Here is a 17,406-nt window from a genome sequence, read left to right as displayed (position 1 = left end):
AGCCACAAATAAGGCATTTATTGCAATGAAATATCAGGAAGAATAATTTTAAAATGGAAACGTTTCTAATAGTTTTCTGGATTATTTTTGTTACTGTATCACAAAAAAATCCCCCAAAAATGATTGCACCTTCAGTGTTTTGAAAGTGCACATTGGTATCTAGGACAGATTTTTCTATATTACCTTTTCCTGCAAGTGTAAGTTGTTGCGTAGGTGTTCTTTGACTTCCTCATCTGTGTCCCTCTGTAGAAAGGTAGAAGTATTTTTCTGATCAGATTATGATTCATTTCACAAGAACTTTTACAACATAAACCAGTTTATATTTCAACATTGAAATTTAAACTCTTTTGCTTTCAAAGTATGTAAGATGCCAGAAGGGGCAAAGGCTTAATTTAACCATAAAACAATGGTTAAACTTTGAAGGGAATTAAAGCTAACAAATTGTAGTTCAGTATTTGGTGCAAAAGAACATGAATATGTAAACTGCATATGGTACACAAATGGAAAATAACAGGGAAAGTATGGCTCCTCTATATACACTCTTTTTTTAAAAAATGAAGCACAATAATTAGCAGCTATAATTGCTTATAGTACGTACACATATTTAATCATATTGACTGCTTAGATTTCTATGCTCCAAAATTAATTTTAGAAAGTTCTGCTTATTTTTGCATTAAAAATATTAAAAGCACACACTTACATGGCTGTATCTAGTCTTAGCCAAAGAGATGAGCTCTTGGTCTCCAGGAGTGCACATATTCAAACCAATAGGAAGCATCTTTTTAAGTGCAGCCACAATCAAGGATGTTTGTATGGAGTACAAATCCCCTCTACGTTTTGATTTCTTCCTCTCTTGATCTTGTCCTCCAGACTATAAGTTAAAAAAAAAATTTAAAAGGGGGAAAAGAAAAGAAAAAAAGAAAAATTACTTTAATTTTCTGATCACACATTTCTCCAACATGCTCTTCCCCTTATGGTCCAAGGAAACTATGTTCCTGATGTACTACAAATAATTAAAAATGCAGCACTAGAGGAAGAGTGTATAGGCTTGGTCAGAAAATGTAAAGGAATACTTTTGGCTTGCACCAGTGCAGAAAATGCAGTAAGAGTAATGTGGTAATAGGAGTCACACACTTTTGTGTGCATTCATACATATTAGCTTGACAATACTTTCTGGATCTTACCTTTCAAATCAGAAACAACCCTACTATTAAAAGCTGAATCATTCTCAGGGGACACTATTATTTGTCCTATGCTACAGAGACAAATTTAGGATGTTTATCTTTTTGTAAGAGATTTATACAAAGACAGTTATCCAGGGTCTGAATGAATGAATATTGCCTGACTTGTCTCATCTGAAAAACAGTATTATTTAAAAGGCTTTGATTCAATGTTATAAAGTGCCAATTAGTGCCTCTGGGAAAGTGCTGCCCTTTGGCTTTGGATAATATGAATAAATTTGGGACAAAAAATTTAAAATTTTGTATCTTTGGATATCATCATGAATAGGAAAACAAAAGAGACAAAAGTAAACAGCACAACAGAATAACATCTGCCCTATCTTCTTATGACAGACACTGTACAACATATTTCACATCCAACTTTTCCTTTATGAGACAGAGAACCAAAATCTTTCAAACAGACCCATATACTTAATGAACACACAGTAAACAGCAACAACATCAAACAGCCCAGTTCTGAATTCTGTACCCAGATTAAACTCCTACTTATACTCAAGGGGAGTTTTGCTTAAGATAAGATTTCAGGACTAGGCCTCCAGGCTTGTACAACACTACAAAATTACAAATGCTTTCATTTAACCCTCCATATCCTTTCCCTTCTGTCAATTAGGATTTACAAACTACTGTTCTTATAATAGATTGTGTAGTTCCACATAAGGATACAGCAGAATCCATTGCAATTCATTATTTCCCAATTAATGCCTCACTATTATCACAGTAATCACTGGAAGAAAAAAGGCAGCTGTACATATTCTATTTGGTGATAAATTTTGGCAAATTCTGTCTTCTAGATGGGAAATCTCCCTGTACAGAGCTTGTGTTAAGTATTTTGAAGTGTGAGGGAACACGCAATGGATGTGGCTTCCTTTCTGAAGGAACTAACAATTGCAGGAGAGTACTGGCCTCAAAGCTTTGCTTTTCAAAGTGCCTTAGAAATAGTGATGCAATGGCTTTAATAATGACATTATTTGTACTCTACATTGACAGCAGACAAACAAATCCCACAATGTATCACTGTACTCCAGTGGCGTCACTACGCATCTTAAATAAGGAATAACCAAATATGTAACAGATATATCTTTAAAAGAAAAAAGGAATGGGAGGTATACTGGTTTCTGCATCTTTTATGCCAGTGGACATTTTGCACATCCAATTTCTTTATGTTCATATGAAATTAATAAGATTGTGAACCTTAAAACAAGAATTTTCAAAACACGAAAAGAAGATCCATTCTGCCTTTGCCATAAATTCTGCTGCCTGTGAATTCACTTCTCCAGCTGCTAAATGTATAAATAGAGTCACAGACTGAAACCTAAATGACAATGGAATTTTGTCTCTTTCAGCTCAGATATGCACCCATGTACACACCATACCTGTATTGCATATGTAAAGAGCTTTAAATCAGATATATTTTGCCTAAATAATGAACTGTGGTATAAGGACCTCAACAGGAGGGATGATATAATTTGGTTGCCTAAAAGCATGTAATAGTCTTACTTGTCTGAGGATTTAAACATACAAATGGATATTTCTGAAAAAAATCCATATACCAAAAACCAATTAAGATTCTTTAGTAGATTAATAATAACTAAATACACAATGAAAAGGAAGAAATAATTTATTTACACTAAAAAATCAGCTAAAACTGGTTAAGATTATAGATATAATATTTTCTGAATTTCCATCCCCCTTTGAGCTTCTGTTCTTTGAGATTACTATGAGGGCAGTCATTAAATCCTGCTCTGTTTACCTGGAAAGTTTGACAATAGCAAAGCATGAAATCAGGTTATTAGTTTAACAGAGCTTCTCCCTTTTTAACTCATGTCTCCTGTTTAATTGATTAAAAGCTCTTCACAGCATCATGTATGCTTCTCAGCACACAGGGTAAAGGGAAAGATGAAAGGATTTATGCTCCATTTTGCTGCTTATTCTACTTCACCCATGAAGAATGCACCATAGGTCAGAAAGTACTCGTCTATTTTAGAAATTCATATTAAAAATATAATATGAATGATGCAAAGGAAAGTGACCTGTAGTTCACTGAAGGAAAAGAAATCTTCAAATACATTAAATACATAAAAGAAATAAGTGTTATTCTAAAGCTGTGTCACACCTCACACCTTTAGTAAAAGCCATTTTACTTTTGGAAAAAGCTAGAATTTGAACTGTATATCTTATTTAAACTTATTGGATTGAATACAATCTTCTATTCACCTACAAATGGGGTAGAGGTTATAGCACATTTCTCTCAAATATTCTTTTTGAATATTATAAGCCAAATACATCTTTCTAATGACTCTACTTAGACATTACTTTTACAATGGCTACTTCACTATTTTAGCAAAAAAATAGAATGCAGAAGGACAGCAGAGGCAGAATGTACATCTAAAATAGTTTTTAAAAGGTAGCTTTAGTACATTTTCACATTAAGCAATATTTAGGAGTACCAAAGGGAATTTTATCTGCTCTGGTCAAAGACTGCCACTTTAGCTGGGACAAAATTTATAGTAGGTGGAACCTGGTGCTTCACTTTGTGACGCCACTGCTATGATCAATGGAAGGAGTGCTTGGAGCCTGATCATCTCTAAATCTAAAACAAAGACACATCATGCACTTTGACCTGTACCTTTACTTGCATGGCCTGTATGAAAGAAAAATAAAGGGGAAAAAAAAGCATAAGTAAAAGAGATGAAAGGATGATAATTTTACAAGTTTCTTATAAACTTACTCAGCGTTATGAGGACAGTAAAAATACGTAAGCTCATAGGTAAAACAATAGATTGTAAATGCATAACCAAATGAGATCTTAGTGAAATCTCATTTAATCTTTAAATCGAATGATTGAACTTCTGAATTTCTATTGCTGTTCTACCATACACTTCCATTTGTTGCTTTCACATTTAAGGACATCCAGTAAGTTAACCTATCAATACACTGATTACTGCATCTCTTCCCAATTTTGTTAAAAGAGGAATGGTGTCTGGAACTCTGGATAATCCAGTAATGAAAAATATTCACATTTTCACAAAAATAGCTCTTTCTACCTCTTTTCCCCACCAAAATATATTTGAGAAAAAAATGTGTTTAGAAATCAAACTATCACTGGCAAGGTATAGCACTTAATTTACAGATATATTTTCCCATTGCATAGCTAATTACTCTTTTTAAGACAGCCTGAGACAAAACTTCAGCTTGCATCTCTCAGCAGTACCCATTTTGAAAACAATATTATAAACGCAGCTGTTACTCTCATACATAGAGAGGATTCTTCCCATTTATTATATTAATACTATAAATACACTCCAATAAATATCTATTCCATAGTCAACATTATATTTTAATTATGTCAGAAAATATTAAGAAAATAATGACAAAACCATTTATTTATGGTAAGATAAAATAAACTATTACTGAACAGAATCCTCAACCAGGCATAGGAAAATACTGTAGGAAGCTGTTGGTTAAAAACAAGCAGAAAAAAACACATACAAGCCCTCACTTCTGTCATTCTGCCCTAAAAGTAACTTCATTTTCTTGTGATATCTGAATAAGTTTCAAAATGTTGATGCCAAGGTATTAAAATCTTTTTATAGCCTACTCGATTTATATCACATAGTAAGAAAAGCAGGTACAAGTAAAGAAAAGCAAAGGACTAATATTCAAATTAGGTGTCAGAATCTTAGCACCTTATAATATTTAATACCTTGAGCAAATAGCAAATTTTAATTTAAAATTTCAGTTGTGTGAAATATGTAGATACTGCATAGACATGGCTCAGCAGGTATATACAGATGTATGTATACACTAAAGATAAGGAAATGTTAATTATATTTAATTTATTGTAGCTGACCATAAAAATAATCCACTCCTGATTTACCTCAGTATATCCAAAGAAAATGTATTCTATGCAATTGAAGTACTGTCAAAGAGGAGATCTAGAATTCCTGAAGAAAATACTAACATAAAATCCTCTAACTATTGTAAATCTGCAAACAATGTGTACTACATGTTACAGATGGGCACAAACAACCATTTTGTTTCATAATAAGAACTTGCATATTATGATGGCCTCTAACTTCTATAATAAGTTTACTCAATCTATTCTTAAGAATAGCTTATAAAAATTAATGAGGGCAAGTAAAAAAAAAACTCCAGTAAGATATATAAATGTTTAGCAACTGAAGGTGTATATCCAGCCACACATTCATTTAGATTCCAAAACTGACACAGGAAAATAGCCCACATACATGGTACACAATTATTATGTACATGTGAATGTATACATTCAGTCTTCTATCCCAGTTAACTGAAAAACACTATAGGACATCATTTCCTCTTAACCAAAAGGCTATTTTATCAAGAAACCTATGAAGGGGTCCAAAATAACAGACCAGTGGAGTTGAACATGTTTAAATTCTCCATTTCAACACTTCTATCACAAATCTGGTATTTCAATGTGATCTAAGTTACCAGTCTCTCTCAGACTGGAAGTTCTCTAACTTACCATTCCCCTCCGAGCATTCTGCTGCCATATTTTTAGAAAAGAAAAATTAAATTCTCAGCTGTTAATACATTTATTTGAAAATCTAGTAGCAAAGTTAATATAGTATAATAAAAATACAATGGATACTTAATTAATTTCTTGATTTTAATGATCAGTAGTTTGTTACCATGGAAATTAGCTACTAATAAGTAACTTAATGCTACTCCTTTCTCCTTTGCTTTCTTTTATGGCATGTAAGGATATAGAACCTTCTGTACAGGATATACTACACCTTACACTCTGATAGCACCCCAGTATTTTTATCAGGAAGAACACTGAATCTCTGTTACCTAAGGCAGTCTGAGATCAGCCTGGGCCTTACTCCTTTGGGGCACCCCAAAATGCTCTGTCCTGGGCCCACTGCCAATAGCCAAAGTTCCTATTCAGTTTTCTATACTTTGTCATGCTTGATAAATATTGGATAAGATTGATTCCACAAGAAATAATGTGAATAAAGAGGAATAAGTGCTAGAGAGGAAAGAGCTAATTACTCAGTAAACTTGCTACTTTTTGAGATAAACATTAAAATTAAAGCAAGAAATTATAATGTTCCCTAATGTAATGTCCTATACTGATCAATGTCTAAGGATAGAAATAAATATCAAACCTGCAAGAAAACTTGAAATTCAGTTACTTTGAGATTTTCTTGTTTATTTTAATCTACGCAGTCTTAAAAAAAGCCAACAAAACAGATGTAAATCTATAATTTATTGGATGTGCTGGGTTTAGACCACTTATATTTTATATTATGAAATATTAGCAATTTCCTGCTTAGAAATCATATATAGAAAACCAATACAACCCTTCTAAAGGACACTTCACATATTTCTTCATGGTATTCAAGTCATCATGAAACAAGCATCTAAAATATCAGCTGTTCTGCAATAATGCCTGCCATTACAGTATCATATTAGTAAAATATTCAGTCATGAACAATACAATATTTTCTTTCTTTCTTTCTTTATTAGCAATAACCATGCACTGTGTCCTGGAACACCATAAATTGATATTGATTTGCTTACAAAAAATTATATGCATACAAAATCCCCAGAATCTCTCTGTACTATATACCCATGGAATAAAAACATATTTACATATGCATCTACACCCCTGTTACAAATATATTAATACAATTATTCATACATAGTATATTTGCATACTTAAATATACACATTAGGCTTTTGAAAATATAATCTCAAAGTCAGATTTGGATAATAGAGATTATTGATGTTAAATTCCTGTGATATTATCAAAATCCACTCCTCATTTACCTCAGTATATCCAAAGGAAATGTATTCTATGCAACTGAAATAGTCTCAAAGAAGAGATCTAAAATTCCTGCAGAAAATACTAATATGAAATCCTCTAACTATTGTAAATCTGCAAGTAGTACAGTAGGAGACCTACCTATTCCTTATTTTGTGAAGACCTGCCTTTTATTCCTGCCATGCCAGACTGACAAAAATATGGCACTAACACTTTACTTCATATTATCCTGTTATCAGTACTGAAGTGGGATGCAGTTTAGATTAAATATACTGTTTCTAATCTATGGTGTCTAAAAAATGAAAGTACATCTATTTTTTCATCTCCTCAGGCCAGCTGTAAGTATAAATGTTAAAATACACATAATAAATGGGTGTGCAATGATTGCCATACGATAAAAGTACAGACCTGTATATTCTAGTCTGCTGTATTGTGCAACTGCTCCTCAAATAGCCTGGATGTGCCCACTATTTGTCTTGTTAATAAGGATGATACAAACATTCCATTTCTATCAAACAATTTTGATAAGCTGCATCTTAACAACAAGAAAGAGGTTAAAAAATTCCTCTTCTCCAAATACAGAATTCTTTATAAAGTTGGACTTGTTTTTCAGAGCTGGTCATGAACTAAAGATGAACAGATAGTAATATTTTTGCTTGTAAAAATTGCAATATCAGGGTTTAGCTTAGTCAGGTTTCAAAACTTAAAAAATTCATAGGAAAAAAGAAAAAAAAAAGCTTGGGTTTTAAACACATTTTAAAACACATTTTTAAATATAATTAAGAAATGTAACAGTACATTTTATCTGGTTCTCTATTGTTTGAAAATGGACTTACAATAGCTAGGTTTCAGGAAAACAAAATACAGTGAAATACAAAACTTAAAATTATAATTCTCTGCTACACCTTCAGAATAGGATTACTCCAAAATCATTATAAATAGGAATAAAAGAAAGGGTTTCTTCAGTATATTTACCAACACTAATTTGGAATTAGACTTCATCTGGCTTTAGCTGAGTAAGGCAATATCCTCAGCTAAGGTCAAAGCAGCCTTTGACAATTACCTTGACAATTTCTCTATTGTACAGGTAACAAGATGTACTTTCAAGTCATCATATCAGCGTCTTGTCATATTGAAAATCAGCAAAAAATAGATGAATGTCTTAATTGATAAGAAACAAGAAAAATGGTGCACATGTAGCAACACTATATATTTAAAGAGGTACATGTAAAGAGATCTGTGCTCCATCAAAGCTGACAGAACAATACAGAGTATAAAAATATATCGCATATAGTACAAAAATGATGAGGCAATATTTCTTCACTTGCTTTTATAAAATAGTCCACCTTTTTCTTTCCTGAATCTTCAATAACCCACACTTTATAATACAGCCCATATTTTCTTATGTGTGCAACTTTTCAAATCAAGACTTATTTTAATCTTGTGTCTTTGAGTATTAGCAGACATTTAGTAAGTAATTCTAAGGTACACAGACTATATTTTGCATATTATTTGTCACATCTGTCATCAAGAAGCAAAACTATTTTTCTTCTAACAGCAAAGCAACTGCAATCTCAGTAGGTTTTCAGAGCCTTCTTTCAACATAATAAACACACAGTGTTGATTTACCTGATCCACAATTTTTTTATTAACTTACTTTAGACATCTTGCTCTTGGTGTCTCCTGTTAAAAATGCCAAATTGTTGATTTCATTCTGAATCACAAAATTTTGTTCTTCTCTTTTAAAATTCTAAAGGAAAAAAAATAAATCACCAGAAGTTTAACTTACCTGCATGTACAACATTTATATTTAAAAATAGAATGAAATTAAAGGAAAAGTGCACTTTTTATCTTACATGTGATTTACACCACAGGATAAAAACTTCAGCCACCATTCGAAAGAGTTCATCAGAATCTGCATCCGGTTTCTTTAGCCAATTAGCTCTAATTACAAAAATAAGAGAAATTTAAAAGAAGATACTTAAAAGAAGGCAGTTTAATATGATGATCCCTATTTAATAGATCAGGTAACATTTTTCTAGTTAATCTAGGAATTTGCATCTGAGCAAAAGGTGTGAATTAAAGGTATAGCTTTCTTTAAGAATCTTAAATTATTCAGGATTAAGATTTAAGAACCTAAAACATGCAGAATTTGATTCTCACTCTAAGATTAAGCGAACTGTGTTCTTCCTGATTGTCTGATCATAGATTCCAGTATATTAAGTAATAAATATGAGTTTAATTATTAGGTTATTTTACCTGTTGTTGTCTACATAGCGTATCAACATTGGATAGAAGGCATAAAGGTCTCTACAAAGTACAGCAAACTCATCAAGAATGAGTAGCTCAGCTTCTTGGGTGTCATTTTTATTGTCTGCTTTCAGTTGCTCTTCTTCCATCACTATTTTCATAGCTTTTTTCTTCAATTTATCCAGTGTTGGAATAAAGTGAGATCTGAGAAGATCAGGTCTGGCTTTGCTGATGATGGGTTGAGCATAAACTATACATGAAAATATAGATAATTCTATGATTAATGCATAACTGGTGTTTTTCATTGTATTAACATGAATGCTGAAGTTCTAGGAACAGTAGAGTTTATGTGGCTTCATAAATGTTCCACCATAAAATTATTAATAAAACTATGAATGCAGCTTTATAAAAACTGTCTATTGTGAGATTAAAAGACTGTGGATTTGGATTATAAGTATTTCAGTCGAATATAAATTAAACTGTCATTGTTTTAGCAAGTCCCATGTCTCTAAGTAAGAACCTAAACAAAATAAGGATTGAGACACAAAGTCCTCAGAAAAATACTTTTTGTTTTGTTTGGGTTTTTTTTGTCTGGGATGGCTTTTTTGTATTCAATGTCAGAAAACCACCAGAAGATAGTGTTCTGGAAGAAGTCCTTTACTTCTCTGCTACTTCTCTGCCTTGGGCAAGTTAAAATGAAGAGAATGAGTGAGTAAATCAAGGTCATAGATCAACTTTGTACAAGTACTTCTATGCAAACTATTCAAGTCAAAATGCAAACTACTCAAGCCAAAAAATCCTTGCAAGGACAACATGAGTATATTATCACCTTATGTAGATGAACAATCAGTACAAAACTGCAGGAAACACTCTCTACAACTAAGCAGCAAACTTCTTACTAAATTTCGATGGAATCCTTGTTATTATTTAAGACCTTCTAGCACTTAAAACATCAAAAACACAGTACTAATGGGTACTGGTTATTCAAATTTAGCAGGAAATTATTACCTTTACATAGAGTTTCTTGAACTGTGTTATTGCACATTATATTCTTACACTGTATAATATGAATGATAAAATTTGGATATGGTAAACTTCTTTAGCAGGATAAATACTATATCTTATGTGATATTTTGAAAAAACTTTCAGCTTATTTAATAGCTCACATATTTATTTGGGCAAACCAACTAATTTTGAACTTGGGTTACTCCTGAGATTATTTCACCATGTGCACTTTCTTTCCATGTTGTCCTGATATTTCATGAATATAATTCACTCTACTCAGGAGTCTTGAAAATCAATGGAATTCACCACTCCAAATTAAGCACTAAGGCTCTTATACAGTGCATAGAGAAGAGATTTTCAAAATTCCTTATGGAGAATAGAAATCTCTCTTCTTACAGTGATGCATATAACTAATAATAAAACATAAACATATTTCTCTTATTGTTACTTATATTTTATTTCTCTTCCTTTCATGATGGTTCTAGTCATAATTTTTTGTTATTATGTCACTGGGCAATAAGGTAAAGCATAGCAAAGTAATTAAATATTATTAGTACAATTACTGTTCAAAAAATATTTACAGTACCTGCAATTCTTTTCATCCAAGAGGCTTCATCTATTCCCAGATTGTTGTTAATGATCTTTAGAATGTTTCCAAGAACAATGCTCAGATGCTCAGATGTTATCATTGTACAGCAAGGCCCAGCACTTTGAGGAACACTCTCAGAACCTCTTTCCCACCAGTAGGATAAATAGTTGCATAGCATGGGTAAGATCACCTCAATTACATGAGGCATTTCAGTATACCTTGCTCCAGACTCTGCTAAATCATTTATTTCCTTTATTAGTCTATCCAGCTGAGGGATCTCTGGACACATTTCTTCTACTGTATCAGGCATACCTAAAACTGCAAGTAAGGGTAGAAAACCAAAATGTTAATTAGCAAAATGAAAGAGAACATCTATGTTTAAACCCTAAATACAAATGGCTCTGATTTTTTTCCTTCACCATCTTGGACAGGCAGAGCTATAGTAACACTTTGGGGTATGCGTGGGTATCTCCTTTCATAAATTGTGTCTTAGGGATGATGTGCATATATACAGTAATGTAAACAATAGCTGCCATATGGCTATGGCTTTACCCTAAGGTGTCCTGCAATTATCTGGTGAGTTATGTAAATGTGAAGAACAGAAATTAAAATATTATTTTAATATTGGCTATACTCTGCACATTGTATTCATAATTATTCACAATTTTTATGGTGGTTTGCCAAAGATTAAATCCACCCTGGGGAAAGAGAAAGAAACAATTCAAAAGTATGGGGTTAAAATGAAGTGTAAAAAAACAAACTATCTCCCAACAAAAATGCCAGCAAAGATTCCAGTTATCATATGCTTGTATTAGAAAATAAAGGATGCTTCTTCAGCAATTAACAACACACTGGAATCTAGTGACAGTCACTCAAGCAAAATTCTTCCACTATTTCTGGATATGGTAATTGTTATAGTACAGCTCTTATAAAGCAGATCTGTGAGGAAGGGCTAGCAGAAGCTTCTCCATAACTGCTTTTATATGGAAAAACTTCATGAAACATAAGAAAAATAAATAGGGGTAGATTGATTTCATGTTTGTTTGTTTAAAGGTACAGAGATTTTTGCAGTTAGTGACTCTTTCATGGATCAGTGAGGAAAATGCTGAAATATTTTAAGATATGAGTCCATTGAGAGTAAGTTGGGATAGAAGCAAGCAAAGAAATTCAGTCTGGAAGGATTCATGTTCCTTTTGATAGAAACAGAAAATGGGTAAGGCCCATTGTGGATTCTGTCTGTAGATGGGGAATGAGATGCTGGAAAGCAATGTAATGGAAAGGAACCTTGGACCTGTTTGGCAGCAAGTTTATTATGAGTCAGCAGTGCCCTGGCAGCCAGGAGGGCCAACCTGTATCCTGGGATGCATTAGGCACAGCATCGCAGCCAGGCAAGGGAGGGGACTGTCCCCTCTGCTCTGGGGTGGCCTCACCTGGAGGTGAGGCTTTACCTACTGTGCTCAGTTTTGGGCAGCAGAATATTAAAAAAAAAATCAAGCTTTTAGAGAGTACCTAAAGGGAGGTCACAGGGGTGGGGAAGGGAAAGCCTTATGAGGAGCTTGATCTAGTTACTTGGGAAGTGGTCACAGCACCAGCCTGACAGAGTTCAAGAAGCATTTGGACAACACTCTCGGCCCCACGATGTGATCCTTGGGGAGTCCTGTGCAGGGCCAGGAGTTGGACTCAATGATCCTTGTGAGTCCCTTCCAGCTCAGGTTATTCTATGATTCTGAGATCTGGTCCTGGTCAAGCAAGGATATTCCTAGAGCTCATGGTACAGGTTTGCATCCAGACAGTTCTTGAGTGTCTCCTGTGATGGAGACTCCACAACTTCTCTGAGAAATCTGCTCCAATGCACAGTCACCCAAACAGGAAAGTTCTTCCTCATGTTAGGTGGAACTTCCTGTGCATCAATTTCTGCCTGTTGCCTGTTTTCTTATTGCTAGGCACCACTGAGGAGAACCTGCCTCCATCCTCTTGGCAGGTTCATTAGAACCTTTAGATATTTTGTATACATTGATGAGGTCCCCTCTCAGTCGTCTCCTCATGAGACTGAACAGGCCCAGCTCTCTCAGCCTTTCCTTAGAAGAGGGATGCTCCAATCCCCTCATCATCTCTATTGCCCTTCACTGGATCCACTCCAGTCCATCTCTCTCTTGTCCTTAGGAGCCTAGAACTGGACACAGCACTCACCAGGGCTGGTCAGGCCTCACCAGGGCTGAGTAGAAGGGCAGGATCACCTCCCTTGACCTGCTGGCCATGCTCTTCCTAATACAGGTCACAGTGGCCTTCTTAGCCACCAGGACAAACTGCTGGCTCAGGGAGAGTTTGTTGTCCACCAGTACCCTCAGATCTTTCTCCACAAAGCTCCTTTCCAGCAGGTCAGCTCCCAGGCTGCACTGGTCCATGGGGTTATTCTTCCCCAGGTGCAGGACCCTGCCTTTGTTGAATTTCAGGCAGTTCTTCTCTGCCCATCTGTCCAACTTGTCGAGGTCCCTTTTTCATCAAGGTTTCATGGAATTAATCATATTCTGCTGGGAGTTCCCTGCACCAAACTGCTTTGGATCACTGGTTAGACAACAAAACCATAGAAATTATTTTCCTGTCCACTTAAATCAGATATTATATCTCTTGTATTTGGCTACATAAACACAACTGTATTTTGCCAAAAAGTTTTTGTAATGTAGATATGTACCTCTTCAATTAAGTTTAAAATATTACAGTACGCATCTTTAGAAAAGTATTCAAACATCATGTTCAGAAAAATATCAAAAAATACTAGGAGAAAGAGAACATTGTTGGCACAGTCTCAATAATGCAGAGCAAGGTTAAAATGGCAAGCAATGAAACATCAGTAGCAGGACCTCTCTGCTGAGGCATACATTCAGGGCTTTTACATTATACAACTTCTATTATTTAGTTGGAGTGGAGTGAACAGGTTTTGGGGTTTGTTTTTTGTTTTTGTGAGGAACAGTACTTACTTGCTCTTTCTCTTGCACTCTTTGTGTTGAAAACAGACAGTGGATTGTAGTGGTTGAGAGAAGGCTCAAGGAATGCTACTGGAATAGCAGCCGCAAGAGATGCTAAACACTCACCAAGCGCAGGACGCTGCCTGTATTTGAGAGACACTAAAAGTCATCTGAGAGGAAAAGTGTTTCACCAGGCTTTCAGTGTCTGGCATACATGATAAAAAGAAGTATTAGTATTTATGGCTGATTTTTAAAATCTATTTTAAACATTAGGAACTATGTGACAACTTAGAAAAAATTGATTTATCAGATGAAAAGAACTACTGGAGATCACAGTGGTGCAAGAAAAACAGTTTTAAAAACCCCACCTCCACCAATGTTCTGGTTCTGATCAGGACAAGGTTAATTTTTGGCATGGATAGGACCCAGAGGCTATTCTATGCCACCTCATGTCATTGCCAGGGACAGGGTTCCTTAGGGGTCAGACATAACAGGGACAATGAAGATAATTTGGAATGTGTATTCAGAGCTGCTCTTCTGCCCTTACCTTGGGCGCTATCTCAGGGAGTCCATTAAAAATTGTACCCAGCCTGTGGGAAGAAGAGGGCAGATAATTTTCCCCAGCTTTTCACCCCTTTAACCTCCTTCAGGTCTGTTACCTCTGCTTTTGAGGATTTTGAACTTCCCCTGGCTGTTAAGAGAAGGATGTTCTTATTGCTTGGTGTCCTGGGTCCCCTCGCTTTCGTCCATACCACGGAGTTACAAAAGAGATTTTTAGGAGAGTATTTTGGGGAAGATCTGCCCCAAGGGTGGATAGTCACAAGGGGTATGGAAGGTGGAGGAAAAGGAGTCAACCTTTGAAGGATGATTCTGCTCCAATTGTTTTTAAGTTTACCCCAGAGCAACCACAGTTCTTGATAAAGTAGCAGAATATTTGAAGGAAAACTGCTGTGGCAGTTTCAGGGAGGTGCAAAGTTATGCAACATGCTGGACTCTAGCTACTATTTTTGGGCACTGCTTGGTACTAGACAGCACCCTTAGGGGGAGGAGAAGGAGGAAAGCAATGCATTGGGGCCACTCAAACTGCAGCTGAACCAGAGGAACAACCTGTGCCATTAGCAGTATCCCCTACACAGAAGAGAAAATACAGGACAGACAAAGTCAGTTTTCTTAGTGAGGGAGGAAGAGGAAGTAGGGCCCTCACAAGGAGGAAGACTCGGGGTCAGAGATAATTCCCTGACCCTGGGTGAGCTGTGTGAATAGATTTCTCCAGCATCCCCTTGTGACCTGACTGCTCCAATGCTGGGATATCATGACCCACTATGTGAAAAATGGGTGGTAGTGAAGGTGAGCATCTGGGATCTGGGATCCCTGACCTGGGATGTGGGCATTGCAAAAGGGATTGGGAAAAGGGATTGCAAAAGGGATTGGGAAAGGCAACTCTTGGCATGTGTGAGGAAAAGGTATCTTTTCAAGGGTCGTCTATTAATGCACCAAGACAAGTGAAACACCATGAAGAAAGGTATCCAGTGAGTAGAGCATTAGGGCTCAAAGTAATCAAGAGCTACAGCATTTTGCATCCAGTTCTCAACATTTATGAATCATAAATGGAGACTTTTAGAGAAGAAATGTTCATAAAAAAATCACAAACAACTCCAACATTCTTAAGAAGCTAAACAATTTTTGTACAAAGGATAAAACCTTTGACAAAGGAAGTTTGCCTTAACAGAGCAGCAGCAGCAATTGAATTAAGAATTAGTCCTGAGCCCTGCAGCCAGCAGAATAATTTCAGCCATAAAAAGAGAGATTTATCTACGAAAAGTCCACTATGGCTCATTCTGCAATGAAAGGTAAAACTTCTTAATGCCCCTGCCAAAATTCACTAGGAGAAAAATGTGCAATTCCATCCTGAAACTGAACATTGCTTAATTTGAATAACTATTCAAGTCAGCTCGATCACTCACTTCTAAGTTTTCTGAAACATTAAGCATTGTGTTTGAAATCCAACTTCCCACCTAGATTCTGATGTCTGCCTAAAACTGTAATTTAGGAGTCTGAGACTAGTGAAAAACAGACTACATGAAATCCACAGTTCAAACCTCTCACACAGCCTTAGGAGAATAATTAGTTTCCTTGGATATATCCAATGTGATCACTTTTTCATCCTAAGAAGACAATTGCTACAGGCAAAGGTGATGCTGCTAGCTTCAATAGGTTTAAGGAAGTTGTCCAGTGCTTACAGATTTTGCCAATCAAGTGGAGGCTTGTGCTCTGAGCTTTTCTTATTGAAAGGCAGCTCAAACACAATCATGTTTCATTTCCTGTGAGGAGACCCTGACTGCTAGCTAGATAAGGGGTAAGGCACTTCCTGTTTTTCCTGTCTGATCTATTATGTAAAGGAGCATTTAGAATTTTGAAGCCCAGAAAGAGAAGAAAAAGAGTATAGCTTTGTGATTAGAGATGGATGCATAAATGCCTGAATGAGAACACACAGCTTGTGCACACATGTGCATGCATGCAGAGTGGGAGGAAAGATCTGTCCACCAGACACCTCTTGCATTTTGTATGAAAGAATTCTGAATAAACTCTGGAAGGAAGGAATTGGAGATGAGCGTTCCTCACACTAGGCAAAGCCTCCTAACCAGACCACAGACTTGAATTTCTTCCAGTTTAGTCTCTCTCTCCCTATGGATCTTACATTTTCAGAAGAAAGGCAGCAAAAATTGCCTAAACTAAAACTTTCACAAGTATTATGATGGGTTATCCTTATTGTGGTTCCTGTCTTGTGATACACAGACAAGCAATAAGGGTTCTATTTTCTGAGCTAACACAGATTTGATCTCCTTCTATAGGAAGAAGGGGCTTGAAACATAGCAGAGCAACTAGATGCTTAAAGGAATTGCACATCTTGATCATTTTTAAATACAAGTAACTAGTGGTTTTCTTTGTAGAGCTAATGGTTGTCAGAATACTCTACATAAGCCAGGATTTTATGCTCAGGACAACTCTTTTGAGAACCCTTTATAGACTTAGGTGTGAAACAGATGCTTCCTACTTAGTACTCAGCCTACTTATCACAGCAATATGTGGCAGAAAAACTTTGAGAACCTAATGGCAACTCAAATTAAAATTTAGCTTTTCCTATGGGAAAAATAGACTCTGTGCAGATTCACTGCCATATGTAGAATAAGTTATTTACTTCTATTGAAGTTTTTTCCCCTGTGTAATTGAATGCTGAAGTTAAGCAACTATTTTCAAGGGAAAGTGTATTTTAAATATCTCTCACTCCTTCAAATTCACCTTTCATCCAAAATGCTTTATTACCTAAGCAACAGACTCCTAAAGAAAAGAAAATTTTGCATGCTGAGTTTTACACTTAATACCTTTCAACATAGATGTTCTTTCCAGTCCCAAGGGAATAGAGGCTACAAAGAATTCTGTAACATGAAACTTGTACATCACCCACTAGAGGAAAATGAAAATACATTATCAGTATTTATTCAGCTAAGGATTACTTTTCAAATATCAAACATCTGTTTTATGCAA

The 17,406-nt window shown here is 35.4% G+C and overlaps 1 protein-coding gene across 7 annotated transcripts in view; it reads right to left on the bottom strand.

The window, feature by feature from the left end:
* Window positions 1-17,406, bottom strand: part of RYR3 (ryanodine receptor 3) — a 193,985-nt gene that overhangs the window by 35,427 nt on the left and 141,152 nt on the right. For 3 of the 7 annotated variants that reach the window (XM_074542790.1, XM_074542791.1, XM_074542792.1), the window contains 9 exons: window positions 17,244-17,325; window positions 13,873-14,003; window positions 10,892-11,212; window positions 9,310-9,550; window positions 8,907-8,994; window positions 8,708-8,800; window positions 3,868-3,882; window positions 701-871; window positions 184-243 (listed from right to left, as the gene is read on the bottom strand). In XM_074542790.1, coding sequence (XP_074398891.1) covers window positions 184-243; window positions 701-871; window positions 3,868-3,882; window positions 8,708-8,800; window positions 8,907-8,994; window positions 9,310-9,550; window positions 10,892-11,212; window positions 13,873-14,003; window positions 17,244-17,325 — 1,202 coding nt within the window. Of the gene's footprint in view, window positions 1-183; window positions 244-700; window positions 872-3,867; window positions 3,883-5,745; window positions 5,767-8,707; window positions 8,801-8,906; window positions 8,995-9,309; window positions 9,551-10,891; window positions 11,213-13,872; window positions 14,004-17,243; window positions 17,326-17,406 lie in introns of all 7 variants that reach the window. The other 4 variants (XM_014266442.3, XM_074542789.1, XM_074542794.1 and 1 more) reach the window with 2 other exon arrangements.

This window comes from Zonotrichia albicollis, chromosome 6 (assembly GCF_047830755.1).
Source record: "Zonotrichia albicollis isolate bZonAlb1 chromosome 6, bZonAlb1.hap1, whole genome shotgun sequence".
NCBI lineage: Eukaryota > Metazoa > Chordata > Aves > Passeriformes > Passerellidae > Zonotrichia > Zonotrichia albicollis.
This window is presented reverse-complemented; position numbering and strand designations above follow the sequence as displayed.